Source organism: Pygocentrus nattereri, chromosome 20, assembly GCF_015220715.1.
Source record: "Pygocentrus nattereri isolate fPygNat1 chromosome 20, fPygNat1.pri, whole genome shotgun sequence".
Taxonomy (NCBI): Eukaryota; Metazoa; Chordata; class Actinopteri; order Characiformes; family Serrasalmidae; genus Pygocentrus; species Pygocentrus nattereri.
This window is the reverse complement of record NC_051230.1, coordinates 36,661,332-36,681,415: the sequence shown is the minus strand read 5'-3', so window position 1 is coordinate 36,681,415 and position 20,084 is coordinate 36,661,332. Positions and strand designations below refer to the sequence as shown.

Genomic DNA, 20,084 nt, shown 5'->3' with positions numbered 1-20,084 from the left:
AGAGAACTTTCCTGAGGGGTCTTTGATTCTGGAGCTTTCAGTACAGCTGATGCAGTACACTTGCAGCCTCCTGTGGACCAAATACACCATACCTACGCTCGGTTCTAGAATGGTCCTCACCAATGATCTGATCATTGCTGTGATTGTGATGGAAGGTAAAGTCCTCCATCCCCTCACTGGCTTTGATCTCAGTGACCTGATTGTACACGACACTGAGGAGGTTCAATCCATCTCCATAACTGAGAAGCATATTACCTGCTTTACTCTACGCCTACAACTGTACACGCTGTAAAGACACTAGACATTCTCCATGGTACTTCCTCACTATAAGCTGAACTACATCTTTATATTAATGAAGTCTGAATCTTTAATCAGACTGCACTGTCCTTCTGTCTTGAAGAAGATATTTAATCTGAACTGCTGACACTGAGTCTTTCTATAGAAGCGTGCAGGGTGCAGATATTTCCTGTGTAAGTGTGAAGGGAAGTGCGTCAGGGCCTGTTTATGCAGTTTATATTTGTTTAATGAAAGGAATTTATCACCTTCTTCTAGAAATAGGGCTTCAGTCCTGAACTTAAGTTTCACCCCTGAAGGGCACATGTTCTTACATGTTTTTATAAATAACAGGTTCCAAAATTCACATTTCGTATGGTTTTACTCTGTAACCCCTAATGAACTTCAGACTGCCTGCTCTGATCTGCTAATGTGAGAAAACTATATAATCCACTGTCACGTGATGGATGTCACGATTCCTCCTTGTAAGGTGGAACTCTCTCAGTGCTGGAATAAAGGAGAGTTTTCTTTAACTGATCTCCAGGACTTCTCATCTTCTCCTCTCAGCAAGCTGCTCCAAAACTCCTCCTCAGCTTCATTTTGAGAAAGAGAAGCAGGGAGTCCATCAAAATGGTGCATTCGTCAAAACAGGGCATCAGGTCATGCTCTGCAGCTGCTGTAGAAAGCTTCACTGATCTCAATGGGATCATTTCCTCGTGATGTTGGCTGTAAGAACAAGGTGTAGACAGTGGGCAGGTAACAGGAGACTGTGGCCTGAGGTCAGCTCTATCGATACAGTGAACTATTTTGACCTCTTCAAAGGTGTAGACAGTGAAGAGCCTCAGGAAAGCTCAGAGTCATCAAACTTCCTCTAATGAAGGTTTAGCACAGCAAACACAGTGACTTGATGAATCTATGAAAGATACTGAACTGGTCAAGAGTGCGGGGAAAAGATTATTAGTAGTATAGAAAAGTATTTGGGGCTTAGCTCCAGTACGTTCAACGACAGATGACCTACACAGTGTAAGAGCAGCATTTAAAGCAGCTCTACATCTAAGCATATGGTCTGACTATGCTAACGCATGAACAGTGAGACCAGTTTTATTATGATGGTGCTCTAATCATAGTCAGGGCATGGTCTCAGAACAAACGAGGCAGTGATTACAACCAGTCACAGTGTGGGGGGAGGTCTCAGAACAAACGAGGCAGTGATTATGACCTATCACAGCCAAGGGGAAATCTCAGAAGAAACCAGGCTGTTATTTTAACCAATCACAGCCAGGGGGAAGTCTCAGAAGAAGCCAGGCTGTTATTATAACCAATCACAGCCAGGGGGAAGTCTCAGAAGAAACCAGGCTGTTATTAAAACCAATCACAGCCAGGAGGAAGTGTCAGAAGAAACCAGGCTGTTATTATAACCAATCACAGCCAGTAGGAAGTGTCAGAAGAAACCAGGCTGTTATTATAACCAATCACAGCAAGGGGGAGGTCTCAGAAGAAACATGGATATATTTGGACTGTGGGAGGAAACTGGAGCACTTGGAGGAACCCCACACAGACACAGGGAGAACATAAACCCCTCACAGAGAACCGAACTCAGACCCTCATTTCTGTCAGGCACCGTGCCGTCCTGCCTGAACTCAGTTCAGTTGAAGTGAATCTGAAAGTGAAGCAGCTGTAAATAACCTCAGTGATCAGAAAGTCAGGGAGCTTTAAAAGGGTCTCGGTTCTCTTTCTGGTTCTCTTTAGCACTGATGAGATATCAGAGGTCAGACAAAAAGTGTAATCCATAATAACCCCTATGAAAAGACAAAAACAGGACTTGTGTACCCTGCCCGGAACAGGGTTACCAGGGCCCCACCCTGGAGCCAGGCCTGGGGGAGGGGCTCGCCAGCGAGCGTCTGGTGGCCGGGCATTTACTCATGGTTCCCGGCCAGGCCCAGCCCGAAGGAGTTACCTGAGTCCCCCCTCCCATCGACCCACCACCAATGGGAGGGGCAGAAGTAGGGGTTCAGTGCTTTGTGGATCGGGCAGTGTCCGAAGGTGTGGGCCTTGGCGTTCTGATCCTCGGTTGCTGGAACTGGCTTTTGGAACTCGAGTGGTGTTCAGTTTTTGGACTTCTGTGCAAACCACAGTTTGTCCATCACGAACACCATGTTTGAACACAAGGATGTCCATAAGTGCACATGGCACCAGGACACGCTAGGCTGCAGTTCAATGACTGACTTTGTAGTCGTGTCATCGGACTTGCGGCCATGTGTTTTGGACACTCAGGTAAAGAGAGGAGCTGAGCTGTCAACTGATCTCCACCTGGTGGTGAGTTGGATCAGGTGGTGGGGGAAGATGCCGGTCAGACCAGGCAAGCCCAAACATATAGTGAGGGTTTGCTGGGAACGTCTGGCAGAAGAACCTTTCAGATTGATCTTCAACTCACACCTCTGTCAGAACTTTGACCAGATATCGGGGGAGGTGGGGGACATTGACTCATAATGGACCATGTTCAACTCCTCCATTGTTGAAGTGGCTGACTGTAGCTGTGGCCGTAAGGCAGTTGGTGCATGTCGGGGCGGTAATCCTCGAACCCGGTGGTGGACACCCCAGGTGAGAGATTCTGTCAAGCTGAAGAAGGAGTCCTACCGGGCATGGTTGGCCTGTGGGACACCAGAGGCAGCTGGCAGGTATCAACAGGCCAAGCGATCTGCGGCTTCAGTCGTCGCCAAGGCAAAAACCCGTGTGTGGGAGGAGTTTGGTGAGGCCTTGGAAAGTGACTTTAAGTCGCCTCTGAAAAGATTCTGGCAAACCGTCAGGTGACTCAGAAGAGGACAGCAGTGTGCCACTAGCACTGTATATAGTGGAGATGGTGTGCTGCTGACTTCGACTGAAGATGTCATTGGGCGGTGGAAGGAATACTTTGAGGACCTTCTCAATCCCACCGACACGTTCTCCAGTGAGGAGGCAGAGTCTGGGGACATGGGAATAGGCTTGTCCATTACTGAGGCCAAAGTCACTAAGGTAGTTAAGAAGCTCCTTGGTGACAAGGCTCCAGGGGTGGATGAGATCCGCCCTGAGTTCCTCAAGGCTCTGGATTTTGTGGGGCTGTCTTGGCTGACACGCCTTTTCAACATTGCGTGGACATTGGGGGCGGTGCCACTGGATTGGCAGACTGGGGTGGTGGTGCCTCTTTTTAAAAAGGGGGACCGGAGGGTTTGTTCCAACTACAGGGGAATCACACTCCTCAGCCTCCCTGGTAAGGTCTATGCAGGGGTACTGGAGAAGAGAGTCCGGCTTATAGTCGAACCTCGGATCCAGGAGGAGCAGTGCGCGTTCTGCCCTGGTCGTGGAACACTGGACCAACTCTTTACCCTCTCCAGGATTCTGGAGGGTTCATGGGAGTTTGCCCAACCAGTCCACATGTGCTTTGTGGATCTGGAGAAGGCATTCGACTGTGTTCCCTGGGGTATTCTGTGGGAGGTACTTCGGGAGTACGGGGTACATGGCTCTTTGCTACGAGCCATTCAGGCCCTGTACAAACAAAGCCGGAGTTTGGTTCGCAAAGCCGGCAGTAAGTCAGACTCGTTCCCAGTGAGAGTTGGACTCCATCTGGGCTGCCCTTTGTCACCGATTCTATTCATAATTTTTATGGATAGAATTTCTAGGTGCAGTCAGGGGATGGAGGGTGTCCGGTTTGGTGATCTCAGGGTCTCATCGCTGCTGTTTGCAGATGATGTGGTCCTATTGGGGACATCAGGCCGCAAACTTCAGCTTTTGCTGGATCGGTTTGCAGCCGAGTGTGAAGCAGCCGGGATGAGGATCAGTACCTCCAAATCCGAGGCCATGGTTCTCAGGCAGAAAAGGGTGGAGAGCCCTCTCTGGGTCGGGGATGAGCTCTTGCCTCAAGTGGAGGAGTTTAAGTATCTCGGGGTCTTGTTGACGAGTGATGGTACAAGGCAGCAGGAGATTGACAGGCGGATAGGTGCTGGGTCAGCAGTGATGCGGGCTCTTTACTGGTCTGTTGTGGTAAAGAAAGACCTGAGCCATAAGGCAAGGCTCCCTCACCTATGGTCATGAGCTTTGGGTAATGACCGAAAGAATAAGATTGCGAATACAAGCGGCCGAAATGAGTTTCCTCCGCAGGGTGTCTGGACTCCCTTAGAGATAGGGTGAGAAGTTTGGTCATCTGGGAGGGACTCGGAGTAGAGCCGCTGCTTCTTCACGTCGAGAGGAGCCAGCTAAGGTGGTTCGGGCATCTGGTTATGATGCCTCCTGGACGCCTCCCTCGGGAGGTGTCACAGGCAAGTCCACCTGGGAGGAGACCCCAGGGAAGACCCAAGACACGCTCGCGTGACTATATCGCCCAGCTGGCCTGGGAGCGCCTCGGAATCCCCCTTGGAGAGCTAGTGGAAGTGGCTGGGGAAAGGGAGGTCTGGGCCTCATTGCTTAGGATGCTGCCCCTGTGACCCGAACCCCGGAGAAGCGGAAGATAATGGATGGATGGATGGATGGATGGATGGATGGATGGGGATATCAGAGCACCTGTTGTACACACCACGACTCACACAGAACTCAGACCCCACCTGGGACACAGTGAATTATGGTATGTAGTTCAAGTTCATCATATAACAGTAAATCTGACAGCCTGAGCCTCATTTGACTTTGTGGTAAAATACTCCAACAGCACCAAGTTTAATGTTGTTGATTAAATCATTGATCTGAATGATTTTTATTGACTGCTGTATTTATATGGAGTGTCTTTGTCAACATGTAATAAAATAACTACGACACTCAAGTCTACATTACAGTGATTTCACTGATGCATTGTGTTAGTCACTGATATCAGCCTTTAACTGCAGTTAAAATCACACAGAACACTGGGTCTTATTGGCTTAATAATTCAGTGCAGCGTATCTTCACGAGATCACAAGCCGTCCTTCTTCTGAAGTAGTTTCAACCCTCTCAGTGCTGTTTCAACCCTCAACAGTTGCTCTGTTTTAATGTGAGGTTATTAAACAGTGAAAATAAATTCATCTCCCCTGAGACTTAATTAATGGTTTGACCTTAAATCTGCTGATGGACCTTTGAGGGAACCTTTACACTGTGTGTATTTTTGTGATCCTGTGTATCTGTTGAGTTCATTACTTTAATTTAGACCTCCTAAAAAATAGATCATTACATGTACCATCCAGCAAATGTCAAAATATAAAATAAAAAAGTTAATGATCAAAATATATTATTATATTACATCACTGTTGTCGGAAGAAAACCTCGTATCTCCAAAATTGGAACTTTGGAAAAAAGACTACATCCATTCGCCCTTCACCACGACTGTTGGAAGACTAAGCTATTGAGCAATTAATGTTTTTAGTGACTTGATCAGTAGTTTATGTGTAGTTATTCTAAGAAACCATAGTTACTAAGTAATTCTCTGTGATAGTAGTTATTGTTTATTTAGTAGTGAACTGCCCTAATCATTCGTTCACTATTACCTACGGAGTAGTGAACTATTAGTCCTACTATTTGTTCCTGCTTAGTTCCTGACCTGTTACTTATTAACTATGAAATAGTATTGTAAAGTGTTACCACTGTGATGTTTTATAATTTAGTGAATATGTGCTTAAAAGTTATTAAGACTGAGTAACTCTATGGATCAGCATTAATCCAGCTCCATGTTATGTCCAGTACAGCCTCATCTACCCAGTCCAAGTGTAACAGGTTCATAGCCACTTACTTACTGACCTCTTCCTTGGGATTTAGGCACATGGCATAAAATCTTCCATATATGCACATTTGCATATATTTTTTCAGCATACAGTCATAAACCAATAATCAGATTATTATTGATAATGTGATTATAGAAAAAAGGACAACATTCCACTGTACAGTACACGACCCCTGGTAATGAATCAGTCAGGAAGCAGAAATTATGCAATGCTGAATTTTATTTGAAATCAATCACAGCCACGTGTACACACAGATTTCAGTGGTGTAAAGTAATTAGATCTTTGCTTTTAGATCAAACATAGAAACTGAAACACATGAACATAGTAACAATCTTTTATGTTTAATTTCTGGGGCTCTCAAAGCTAAAGAGTTGATTATTATATGTGATTTCTGATACATGCAGAAGGTCCTGGAAGGAACCGGTCAGGTTAGGTCAGGCTTTCTAAACACCTAAAAAAAGAAATAAAATCCATTAGATCAAAACTGAGATTGACACTCATGTTTTCACTAGACCAAATTAGAAGGCATCCTGAGGCAGTGATTCTAAAATGCAGTGTTGAGTTTCTAATGCAAAGTAAAACCCCTGTGAGAAGCCAACTAACTCTGGTGATGGAATAGATGACAATGATTGTAATGGACAGAATTATATGGATGTGCAGTCGTTTGCAAAAGTGGAGGAAACACAGCAAGCACTGACGTAGTAAAAGTGGGTGGTACTTTCCTCCAGTCACTAAATCCAATCACTGGTGATGTATTCGAGACACTAGTGAGCAGGGGCACTTCTCCATACACCTGTATGTAGCGAGCTCTCTGTTCTATCATATAATAAAAGATTCTGCATCAGTTAATATTACAGATAAAGTATGAACCCTTATCTTTCTCAACTATATGGTGAATGTAAAGAAACCGTCAAATACACTGTCTTTGGAACTGTATAGAGATTAAACATTTCTGCTCCAGGCGTCTAAAATAATGTGTAAATACTTCATGCCTCCTGCGTCTGGACCCAAAAGCCTGTATATAAGATATTAGACATGAATATTAGAGGAATTGGTGATGGTCATATTCCCACATAGATGTCCCCTTAATCAATAATTCAGTTATACCAAGCATCTCAACATATACTATATGGACAACAGGTTGGGACACTCTTTCAAATTATTGATTTCACCCATTGCTAACAGGTGGACCAAATAAGCACATAGAAAAAAGTTTGGTGGAGGAGGGATGATGATATGGGGCTGTTTTGCAGGGGTTGATCTAGAACCTTTAGTTCCAGTGAAGGGGAACCTTAATGCTTCAGCACCAAGACATTTTGGACAGTTGAACACTTCCAACTTTGTGGGAACAGTTTGCGGAAGAACCTTTCCTGTTCCAACAACAGTCCCAGTGCTCAAAAAGCTGCTCCATAAAGTCCTGGCTGCGTGAGTTTGGTGTGGAAGAACTTAACTGACCCTCACAGAGCCCTGACCTCAACCTCACTGAACACCTTTGGGATGAACTAGAATGAAGATCATCTAATATCAGTGTCTGACCGCACAAATGCTCTTCTGGATGAATGGTTTAAAACATCTTATAGAAGCTTCAAGAAGAATCGAAGCTGTTAGAGCTGAAAAGGGGGACTAACTCCATATCAATGCCCATGGATTTAGAATGGGCGTCATGTGGCGATGTCCCAATACTTTATCCATAACATGGATATAGTGTGACCCTGTCATTATCATTGACCATGCTTCAGTTTTACTCAGAGAGAATGTGTATCAGATAAGGCTTCAACATGTGGCTACCATAACATCCTGTATTTAACAGTTATATTAAAAGAAAACGAGAGAATCCGATTAAAGGATGATGGGCATCTTCCTGGAAATAATGATTCTGCACTAAAAGGAAAAATAATATCCTACTCTTCCCATTTAATTGACGACAGAAAACTAAGGAAATAGAAGATAAGATGGGAAACTGTCCCACGAAGGAAACTGAGAATGAATTAAATGAGCCCAAATTACAACACAACAAATTCATGAATAAAAAAAAAACCCATTTTTTCACTTCTCGTAACCATAGAATGGAAATCTAAGAAAACACTAACATCACTCACTGGAAAAACTCACTGACTGGTGACTTACCAGTGGGAAAAATCTGTAAAGCTATCAAAACACAAAGCCTCACAACTCAACTGAGCCTGGACTCAGTAGCCTCTTACATTAGTGATGCCACCAACAGGTGACAATGATCAGTACCCCATATCTGACTGTCCCGCCCCATGAATGTCATCACACACACACACACACAGACACACACACACACACACACACACAGGGACAAACACACACACTCACACTCCCGAGGGTGGGGGCTGGTGAGTAAAATAAATAAATTAATCTGACTCTGAGCGTCTGAGCACCTTTCACACACAACATGTAGAACATTCTGCATTGACTGCACCTCTTAATGTACTAATGAACTAATCTACTTTCACTGGAAGGACCTCATCCAAACAGCTGAAAACATCAAAGACTAGAAAAGTCTTGAGGCTCTTCATCCAAGCTTGTGCCTCTTCACTGCACAATCACCACTGCAGTGACCAGCTAAAGAGGAGACCCATCTAAAGAGCAGCCTGAGCCCCTAATTCAGCAAAGAGGAGTGTGAGCTCTAATTCAGGACTGCACTGCTATTCTTTCACACCCAGTCACACGACACCTGGTCATCAATAATGGTCTGGATCAATATTTACAGATAAAAGAAAGTGTAGAATGGCTGAATAAGACAGTCAACCAGGTACTTAACCACTGTTAAAAAACTTTAACGCACCTCTGCGCTTCCCTCGAGCACAGACAAAGGGAAGGTTCTGATTGCAATCAAGATCATCCCAGCCACCTACAAGAACAGAGCACAGATCTCTATAAAATACAAAGTCATCATGAAAAACACACAATATTCCTGAGATTATAAAAGCACAGGGCGGGAAAAGATGGGAATGGATACCCACCACTGTCAGAAATGCAGATATAAACCATAAATATTATATCAGAAAGACCCTGCGTGGAGCATTTGATGTAGCCACCAGTAGAGCATGTGGAACAAAGTTAGAGAAGGATTTTCATCTCGATACCTTTGAAGTTGGTCTGCAGACAGTGTCCGGAGCCATCTGGCTGGCCTTGGGTCCAGGAATTGAAGTCAAAAACTGACGCATCGGTCCAATACCAGCGACTGGGAACCTGCAGAGCAGCAATCTGAAATGAGTATCTACTGTCCTAGAGAGAAGAGACTGAGCACACAGGACACTGGGAGAGATTCAGCACTAACTCAAACACACTTACCACATGGCTGTTGTAGCCACCGAGCCACGAGGGACGATCACTACCAACATGATTCCAAATCAGACGCTTAATGAAGGCGTCTTCTCTGTCACTGTGCACTGAAGCCAGATGAGCGTCGTAGTCCATACAGGTGCTCTACAGGGAGAATTGATAGAGACAGACATTTGACCAGGATGGACCTTTACTTTAACCCAACCTGTTCAGACGTCTCCTTTTAGATGCTGGAGTTTCTACTCCAAATCCTGCTCTTCAGCATTTCACACAGGAAGAGACACTAATGAACAACCTTATACGTTATATTCTTACAACCAGAACATCAAACACATTAAAAATAAAAATGCAAGCAGAAAATCAACTCAAACTGCTTTACTGATCAAATCTGGCGGTTCAGACTGAACACCTTTAGGAACTGTATTGAATAAACACACCTGAGCCTCCTCCCATACTTTTCCAGCGGCAAAGAACATGAACTCGCGTTGATCAAACTGTATCCATCCAGCTTTAGTGTTTTTTTCCAGAGTGCCTGCATCAACAACAGATTGTTAGAGTTAATAGATCCAAGAAGATGTCAAATTTGGCCAAAAACCACAAACACTACACTTTTACATCATCTTGGAATTTCTGAGATGATGGTTCAAACCTACAGAGACACTGAACGGTTCAGAGAAACGTTGGTCATGAAAATGGCTCTTCTCGTTAAAAGGTTCTAGATCAGTGGGCTGTTTTCTTGGTGTAGTTGGAGGCCTGATTACGCTCGAATTCAAAAGCACCATTTATTCCCGATGTAGCCTGTATTAGGGGTATTGCGGTAAGGAGAAGAGAAGAGTGAGTGTACCTTTAAGGCTTTCACAACAGAGGAGGGTTTTGCGGCCTGAAGACACCTGGCGCGTGTAGTCTCTACTGTAAAGGTGTCGTGAGACTTGTCTCATGGCCAGGGACATGTGCAGGCAGGCAGCGTGAGGAGCTTTGTTAAAGTTCAGAAAGGGCTTTGAGCGCTTCATTCAAGCGGTTTGGAGTAAAGGCTTTATAGGAAACTGAGCTGGAGAAGTGAACTGCTGTATATGCCAGTGGACCCGGTACGCACCGCTGAAGTCCAGATACAGGTATTTGCTGTTTGTTTGTCTTTTGAATTACTGGTAAAATGTAGAGATGCAGAGTATGCCAGTTACTTGGCTGATTTTCAAGCATCCACTTGTGGGTTACCGTGTGTAGCAGTACCCGGTATTGGACTGCAGCCTCAGTAATGAGTGGAGAGTGGAGCTTCTACATAGCAGATACACACTTTTAAAGAGTTACAGGAGCGGTGAAATTTAATTGCTGCTCTTTCCTTCCCTTTCAATATTTTAATGGATATGAGAGGTGTAGAAAATATGGTTTTAACTGTAGTCGTATTAAAGGGGTGCTTTGAGTCGAGTGCCAGCCTTTCCAAGGCAAGTGTATTAAATCTATTTAAGTTAGAAGTTCAGACAGTGTAAAGCTAACTAGTGAGTGGAAAACCGTAGCTTGCATTTCACCGTAGTAATTCAAACAAAGTGGAGGAACAAGCTTGGGGGGTCTTTTTGTTTTTTTTTTTTTTTTGGAATCTAGCGTTCACTTATATTTATCTAATTTATTTGCTGACTTAGTTTAATAGGTTTTTGTATTTATTTATTTTCATATTTTATTTTAATTTTTTGGGTGTTTTGTTTCAGTCTGGGCCCTTAAATCCTTGTAAATGATTGTTTTTGTTTCATGGTTATGCGGCTGGTTTTCTATATTTTGATCATATGGCCATTTGATACGTAAGATTGTTGGGCTATAACACTGTCAGTTCTGATACGGGCCAACCTTCACTTTTTAGTGTAATTTTATGAACTGAGTTTTCTAATAAAACAACATTGTGTGAGCTACGTTATCATCTTCTTAATTCACCTCTGGTAATCCTCCAAATTGCTTACCAACCCTGTGTGGGAACTAACGGGATTGATAGACCTCCTACAAACTCAAGGTGGTGTTGAAGTTTGTTTAACTATTTTGGGGAGCATTTAAGGGAGGTGTACTGTGGGCTTAGTAGATCAGGCTTACACTGACAAAGCATCAATGGTAATTCTGCTCATCTCTGAGTCTCATTTTCTTCTGTTTTGCTGACATATTTAACGTTTAGAGCACAACAGTGGACAGTGCTCGAAAGGCAGCTGGATGGGAGTCCAAAAAACTCTTCTAGAATATCAAAAAAAGTTTAAAAGCAAGAGAAATAAAATAAACCTGCAGTGAAACAGGCTACACAGCCATTACCCTTAAACTTACCAGCAGCTGCAGAAAGTTTGAGATCACCTCCAACAGCAGCATCAGCACCTGAAATCAGCGAATACACATCTAGCACCTCAGCGTACTCTTTTCCACAGTGCCTGCATCAATAACAGTTTATGGGAGTTTGGAAAAACTTGGACAAAAACCAATGAAAACTCCCCTTTTCAGTTTAAAACTAGGAATGCTTATGAGACAAAATATAAATTGTCTTAAATATTTTAAAGGTCTCAGTGGTTCCATGTCTGCTGATATATTGAAAGTTTTACAAAACAACAGCAGACAGGGCCCACAAGGCAACGGGTTGTGCACAAATGATGGTCAAATATTAGACAAACCTCTCCTAGAGTCTCAAAGGAATACAGAAAAGGAAGAAAGGTAACATGAACATGCAGTGGAATCAGGCTACACAGCCATTACCCTTAAACTTACCAGCAGCTGAATGAAGCTGGGCATCATTTGGAGCAGCTCTTTCAGCCCCTGAAATCAATGAACACATATTTAACACCTTGGCTCGTATTCTATAAACCATACACTCTATACGTTAAAGCCTGTGGACCCTCTCTAATTACTGGGTTTGGGTATTCCAGCTACACCCATTGCTGACAGGTGTATAAAATCAAGCACATAGCCATGCAGTCTCCATAGACAAACACTGGCAATAGAACGGGTGGTACTGAAGAGCTCAGTGACCTTCAGTGTTTCACTGTCCCAGGATGACACTTTTAATCTCAGGAGAATGTTACCTACTGGAATGCAGAGCCAACAGTAAAGTTTGGTGGAGGGGGGATGATGGGCTGGGATGTTTTTCATGGTTTGGGCTCTCAGTTATAGTGAAGGGTGATGTTGATGCTACAGGACAAAGACATTTTACACAGTTATCTGCTTCCAGCTTTGGGTCAGCAGTTTGGGAAAGAGCCTTTCCTGTTCCAGCATTACTGATCCCCTAACCCTGAAGCAGCTCCATAAAGACACAAAGTAACCAGTTTGGTGTGGAGGAACTCCAGTGGCCTGCACAGAGACCTGACCTCAACCCCTCTGAACATCTTTTGGATCAAATGGAACGTTGAGTGTAAACCAGGCCCCCGCACCCAACATCAGTGCCTGACCTCTCAAATGCTCTTTTGAATAAATGGACACAAATTCCCAAAATCACACTCCAACATCTTGTGGAATGCCTTCCCGAAAAAGGGTGGCTGATGTTATAAAGGGGTGCAACTCCAAAGCAATGGCCATGAATTTGGGATGGGAATTACAAAAACTTTATAAAAATGTGATGGTCAAATGGTAAAAACATTTTGCCCATTTGGTGTAGCTTATACTGTCTCTGAACACCATGAACTCAAATCCTACATTGAACAAATACCACACACGACATTTCATGCAGCTCTTTCTGTGTGACTGATCTAAGCTGAATTAGGGGCTCAGGCTGCTCTTTAGATGGGTCTCTTCTTTAGCTGGTCACTGCAGCAGTGTTTGTGCAGTGAAGAGGCACAAGCTTGTGAACCGACTCAAACGACACAAGTTAAGACTTGGACAAAACTTACTGTTCTCAGATTTTCATACAACTTCGTTCTAATGAAACAGTTCAGGTTCAGATTTTCCACAAAGTCTTATTCAGTAAAGAGGAGTGTGAGCTCTAATTCAGGACTGCACTGCTATTCTTTCACACCCAGTCACACGACACCTGGTCATCAATAAGGGTCTGGATCAATATTTACAGATAAAAGAAAGTGTAGAATGGCTGAATAAGACAGTCAACCAGGTACTTAACCACTGTTAAAAAACTTTAACGCACCTCTGCTGATCCCTCGAGCACAGACAAAGGGAAGGTTCCGTTCGCAAACAAGATCATCCCAGCCACCTACAAGAACAGAGCACAGCTCTCTATAAAATACAAAGTCATCATGAAAAACACACAATATTCCTGAGATTATAAAAGCACAGGGCGGGAAAAGATGGGAATGGATATACACCACTGTCAGAAATGCAGATATAAACCATAAATATTATATCAGAAAGACCCTGCGTGGAGCATTTCATGTAGCCACCAGTAGAGCATGTGGAACAAAGTTAGAGAAGGATTTTCATCTCGATACCTTTGAAGTTGGTCTGCAGACAGTGTCCGGAGCCATCTGGCTGGCCTTGGGTCCAGGAATTGAAGTCAAAAACTGACCCATCGGTCCAATACCAGCGACTGGGAACCTGCAGAGCAGCAATCTGAAATGAGTATCCACTGTCCTAGAGAGAAGAGACTGAGCACACAGGACACTGGGAGAGATTCAGCACTAACTCAAACACACTTACAACAGGGCTGTTGTAGCCACCGAGCCACGAGGGACGATCACTACCAACATGATTCCAAATCAGACGCTTAATGAAGGCGTCTTCTCTGTCACTGTGCACTGAAGCCAGATTAGCGTCGTAGTCCATACAGGTGCTCTACAGGGAGAATTGATAGAGACAGACATTTGACCAGGATGGACCTTTACTTTAACCCAACCTGTTCAGACGTCTCCTTTTAGATGCTGGAGTTTCTACTCCAAATCTTGCTCTTCAGCATTTCACACGGGAAGAGACACTAATGAACAACTTTATACGTTATATTCTTACAACCAGAACATCAAACACATTAAAAATAAAAATGCAAGCAGAAAATCAACTCAAAATGCTTTACTGATCAAATCTGGCGGTTCAGACTGAACACCTTTAGGAACTGTATTGAATAAACACACCTGAGCCTCCTCCCATACTTTTCCAGCGGCAAAGAACATGAACTCGCGTTGATCAAACTGTATCCATCCAGCTTTAGTGTTTTTTTCCAGAGGGCCTGCATCAACAACAGATTGTTAGAGTTAATACGTCCAAGAAGATGTCAAATTTGGCCAAAAACCACAAACACTACACTTTTACATCATCTTGGAATTTCTGAGATGATGGTTCAAACCTACAGAGACACTGAACGGTTCAGAGAAACGTTGGTCATGAAAATGGCTCTTCCTGTTAAAAGGTTCTAGATCAGTGGGCTGTTTTCTTGGTGTAGGTGGAGGCCTGATTATGCTCGAATTCAAAAGCAATATTTGCTTCTGACAAAGCATCAATGGTAATTCTGCTCATCTCTGAGTCTCATTTTCTTCTGTTTTGCTGACATATTTAACGTTTAGAGCACAACAGTGGACAGTGCTTGAAAGGCAGCTGGATGGGAGTCCAAAAAACTCTTCTACAATATCAAAAAAACTTTAAAAGCAAGAGAAATAAAATAAACCTGCAGTGAAACAGGCTACACAGCCATTACCCTTAAACTTACCAGCAGCTGAATGAGGCTGGGCATCATTTGGAGCAGCTCTTTCAGCCCCTGAAATCAATGAACACATATTTAACACCTTGGCTCGTATTCTATAAACCATACACTCTATACGTTAAAGCCCGTGGACCCTCTCTAAATACTGGGTTTGGGTATTCCAGCTACACCCGTTGCTGACAGGTGTATAAAATCAAGCACATAGCCATGCAGTCTCCATAGACAAACACTGGCAATAGAACGGGTGGTACTGAAGAGCTCAGTGACCTTCAGTGTTTCACTGTCCCAGGATGACACTTTTAATCTCAGGAGAATGTTACCTACTGGAATGCAGAGCCAACAGTAAAGTTTGGTGGAGGGGGGATGATGGGCTGGGATGTTTTTCATGGTTTGGGCTCTCAGTTATAGTGAAGGGTGATGTTGATGCTACAGGACAAAGACATTTTACACAGTTATCTGCTTCCAGCTTTGGGTCAGCAGTTTGGGAAAGAGCCTTTCCTGTTCCAGCATTACTGATCCCCTAACCCTGAAGCAGCTCCATAAAGACACAAAGTAACCAGTTTGGTGTGGAGGAACTCCAGTGGCCTGCACAGAGACCTGACCTCAACCCCTCTGAACATCTTTTGGATCAAATGGAACGTTGAGTGTAAACCAGGCCCCCGCACCCAACATCAGTGCCTGACCTCTCAAATGCTATTTTTGAATAAATGGACACAAATTCCCAAAATCACACTCCAACATCTTGTGGAATGCCTTCCCGAAAAAGGGTGGCTGATGTTATAAAGGGGTGCAACTCCAAAGCAATGGCCATGAATTTGGGATGGGAATTACAAAAACTTTATAAAAATGTGATGGTCAAATGGTAAAAACATTTTGCCCATTTGGTGTAGCTTATACTGTCTCTGAACACCATGAACTCAAATCCTACATTGAACAAATACCACACACGACATTTCATGCAGCTCTTTCTGTGTGACTGATCTAAACTGAATTAGGGGCTCAGGCTGGTCTTTAGATGAGTCTCCTCTTTAGCTGGTCACTGCAGCAGTGTTTGTGCAGTGAAGAGGCACAAGCTTGTGAACCGACTCAAACGACACAAGTTAAGACTTGGACAAAACTTACTGTTCTCAGATTTTCATACAACTTCATTCTAATGAAACAGTTCAGGTTCAGATTTTCCACAAAGTCTTATTCAGTAAAGAGGAGTGTGAGCTCTAATTCAGGACTGCACTGCTATTCTTTCACACCCAGTCACACGACACCTGGTCATCAATAAGGGTCCGGATCAATATTTACAGATAAAAGAAAGTGTAGAATGGCTGAATAAGACAGTCAACCAGGTACTTAACCACTGTTAAAAAACTTTAACGCACCTCTGCTGATCCCTCGAGCACAGACAAAGGGAAGGTTCCGTTCGCAAACAAGATCATCCCAGCCACCTACAAGAACAGAGCACAGCTCTCTATAAAATACAAAGTCATCATGAAAAACACACAATATTCCTGAGATTATAAAAGCACAGGGCGGGAAAAGATGGGAATGGATATACACCACTGTCAGAAATGCAGATATAAACCATAAATATTATATCAGAAAGACCCTGCGTGGAGCATTTCATGTAGCCACCAGTAGAGCATGTGGAACAAAGTTAGAGAAGGATTTTCATCTCAATACCTTTGAAGTTGGTCTGCAGACAGTGTCCGGAGCCATCTGGCTGGCCTGGGGTCCAGGAATTGAAGTCAAAAGCTGACTCATCGGTCCAAAACCAGCGACTGGGAACCTGAAGAGCAGCAATCTGAAATGAGTATCCACTGTCCTAGAGAGAAGAGACTGAGCACACAGGACACTGGGAGAGATTCAGCACTAACTCAAACACACTTACCACATGGCTGTTGTAGCCACCGAGCCACGAGGGACGATCACTACCAACATGATTCCAAATCAGACGCTTAATGAAGGCGTCTTCTCTGTCACTGTGCACTGAAGCCAGATGAGCGTCGTAGTCCATACAGGTGCTCTACAGGGAGAATTGATAGAGACAGACATTTGACCAGGATGGACCTTTACTTTAACCCAACCTGTTCAGACGTCTCCTTTTAGATGCTGGAGTTTCTACTCCAAATCTTGCTCTTCAACATTTCACACGGGAAGAGACACTAATGAACAACCTTATACGTTATATTCTTACAACCAGAACATCAAACACATTAAAAATAAAAATGCAAGCAGAAAATCAACTCAAACTGCTTTACTGATCAAATCTGGCGGTTCAGACTGAACACCTTTAGGAACTGTATTGAATAAACACACCTGAGCCTCCTCCCATACTTTTCCAGCGGCAAAGAACATGAACTCGCGTTGATCAAACTGTACCCATCCAGCTTTAGTGGTTTTTTCCAGAGTGCCTGCATCAACAACAGATTGTTAGAGTTAATACGTCCAAGAAGCAAGAGAAATAAAATAAACATGCAGTGAAACAGGCTACACAGCCATTACCCTTAAACTTACCAGCAGCTGAATGAAGCTGGGCATCATTTGGAGCAGCTCTTTCAGCCCCTGAAATCAATGAACACATATTTAACACCTTGGCTCGTATTCTATAAACCATACACTCTATACGTTAAAGCCTGTGGACCCTCTCTAATTACTGGGTTTGGGTATTTCAACCACACCCGTTGCTGACAGGTGTATAAAATCAAGCACATAGCCATGCAGTCTCCATAGACAAACACTGGCAGTAGAAGAGGAGCAGAATGATCTCCCAAAGTATAGTCTTCCCATGGGAATGCTAGAGGCTCTCCAAGAAATCATCTCTCATCTTGTGTGAAGTTGCTGAGTTTGAATCCTGTCTGAGCTGTCATTGCAAAATGTCACTCATTGTGACTAAAATTGGAATATGGGTCCCGTCTGAGCTGTTATGCATGTGAAAACTTTAAAGCATGTATTCTCATGTCTTTGGAAGACTTTTCACAATAATTATCAACAAATGTGCATGTTTATAAACATGTGTGCCTCTTTAGGTTAATGGTGCTTGGACCCCGATGATTGCCATTTGTAGCTCTACCAAAACTTATTTGGTGAATTATGTTTGTAAAAAGATCTTTTTAAGTATTTCTAAGGTGAAGTTGGAAGATTTATATTCATCAAAAGTTTCATTTGTATGAAAAAGTAAAACCGTTTTCCAAAAATGTCCCACATTTTCATGTCATTTCCATAACACAAAAACGATGAAACACAACTATATGACATACTGCATACTACTCGCCATAGTACTATACACTACAGTATCTAGTATACAATGTGCCACACTGCCGAAAAAGTCGTGACTAGATGGTCAACATCTGGGACTGAGCCAATAAAAAATATCTAAAAACCTGCTGTATTTTCTACTCAGCCCCAAAACCCTAAATAACCTTTATAAATATCAGCTTTGGACTGGTCTGTGTGCTAAACCTGTGTGGTTTCCAAACACATGTTTTCCTATGTTCATCTATCATTTCTTTCTCATTGCAGTGTAACTTGGTAGTATGTAGTTTGACTGGATAATAAACAGTGATACTCCACACAGGAGCCTGAAAAGCAGATAGGCTACAAGGTTTGTTCAGCTGAGACTAACTTAAGTGATTGTTTTAACCATGTTTTATATGCAGTAAGTTAACTTTATGAAATGGACAAAGCAATCAAATCCTCTTCAAGACTAAAGTAAGCAAAATATTTCCTTTCATTTCATTTCTGTATCCATAAAAGCCTGAAACTATTACCATTACACTGTTTGTAGCAAACCAGGTGGTTATTCCCTCCTGAAATGACTGCATTGCAATATAGGATCCAGTATTTAGTGAGGCTGCATCCCTGTCCCTCATGACCACACGGTGAGCAGTTAGATCCCATTGTTTTAAGGTAAATGTGTCCCAAAGTCTGGAAGTCAGTGTGGAACATTTAGGAATCATCACTACTGAAACATTTTCTGCCGTTTAAATGTTTTTTGTTTCAATGTAAAATACGATGATTTTATATGTGTAAAACTGTTCAAAGCTGCATTTGTGAGCATTTTTGAATTTGGCTTAAAATGAGCTAAAATTGTCACTACTGAACCAGTGAATACTGAAACATCTGGTAAAGTCTGGGTCGAGTTACGCCTGTTGTTGTAGTGACAAAATGGAATGATCAATCATTTGTTTTAATGTAGTGAACATAATTAAGTTACAAGGTCAGTCAAAGGATTCTGGTCTAAACTCCAAAAACAAAAGTCCCAAATGTGTTTAGTTCAGACTTTGAAGCAGTTCAGTAGAATCACCCACTGACGGAAAAACACACAACACTCTTCCAGCTTTATTTGACTGATAAAAAACGCTGACTTCATCCAGTTTAGCCTGGCAGTGATCCCTTCATTTAAAATATACTTGTGATGAAGAACTAAAACAACTCTTTCACACCTGGGTATCAAGTTGTACGAGTCGGTGCGGATTAGTCGAACCTGAGCTGGAGCTGTTCCTGATTTCTCTCCGTCATATGAACTTTCAGAACCACACACTCTTTCACACACTGGCCTTAATCTGGAATGATGTGACTGCATATCAGTGGAATGGGTGTGTTTTCTCACCAGCCCGCTGGACACCGAAGAGACATACGATCCCCAGGAGCAAGACGGAGAACCGGATCGCCATGATGACAGAGACTGCAGAGAAGTTTCAGACACAGTAGATCAGTGATGGAGTTATAATGTTTCAGAGATTCTACCTTCACAATGTGCACAAACACAGTCAGACAGTTCAACTCATTCAGACGTTTGTCAGAGTAAATGTAGCTGTTAGATGTTTCATTTGAAATCATTTCAAAATGTCAAAAATATACAGAAGAACCTGATCAGAGAGGGAAGCTCTCTTGAGCTTTGAGAAGCTCTACCTTCAGATCTCCAGACAACCTCCGGTGAAGTTTTGAGCAGTCTTCTGAGATGAGCGCTTCTGATTGAAGGACGTGATGGAAATGGTGAAGGTTGGGTTCTTTTATAGTTTGAAGAAGGTGTGGCGTGATTAATATTTAGAAGAATTCCTAGAAAAGTTCATCAGCGTTTTTTCTCAAGAGTGGGTGGGGGGTGGGGGGGGGGTCATGGTGCTGGAATTCATTGCGTAACAGTACATGTTCACTTGCACTTTTAGTGGGTGTTTCCATGGTTTTATGGCATG

At 43.1% G+C, this 20,084-nt stretch overlaps 1 protein-coding gene across 1 annotated transcript; it reads right to left on the bottom strand.

Moving 5' to 3' along the window:
- Positions 1–6,191: 6,191 nt before the first annotated feature.
- Positions 6,192–19,868, bottom strand: LOC108415093 (C-type mannose receptor 2-like). The gene is made up of 19 exons (XM_037531949.1): positions 19,804–19,868; positions 19,502–19,576; positions 17,407–17,454; positions 17,209–17,303; positions 16,781–16,915; positions 16,573–16,678; positions 16,272–16,337; positions 14,905–14,952; positions 14,333–14,427; positions 13,905–14,039; positions 13,697–13,802; positions 13,396–13,461; positions 12,030–12,077; positions 11,598–11,645; positions 9,740–9,834; positions 9,312–9,446; positions 9,104–9,209; positions 8,803–8,868; positions 6,192–6,441 (listed from the first exon to the last, which is right to left on the bottom strand). The coding sequence occupies exons 2-19, from the start codon at positions 19,563–19,565 to the stop codon at positions 6,434–6,436; spliced, it is 1,470 nt and encodes a 489-aa protein (XP_037387846.1). The 5' UTR covers positions 19,566–19,576; positions 19,804–19,868; the 3' UTR covers positions 6,192–6,433.
- Between the last annotated feature and the right edge of the window lie 216 nt (positions 19,869–20,084).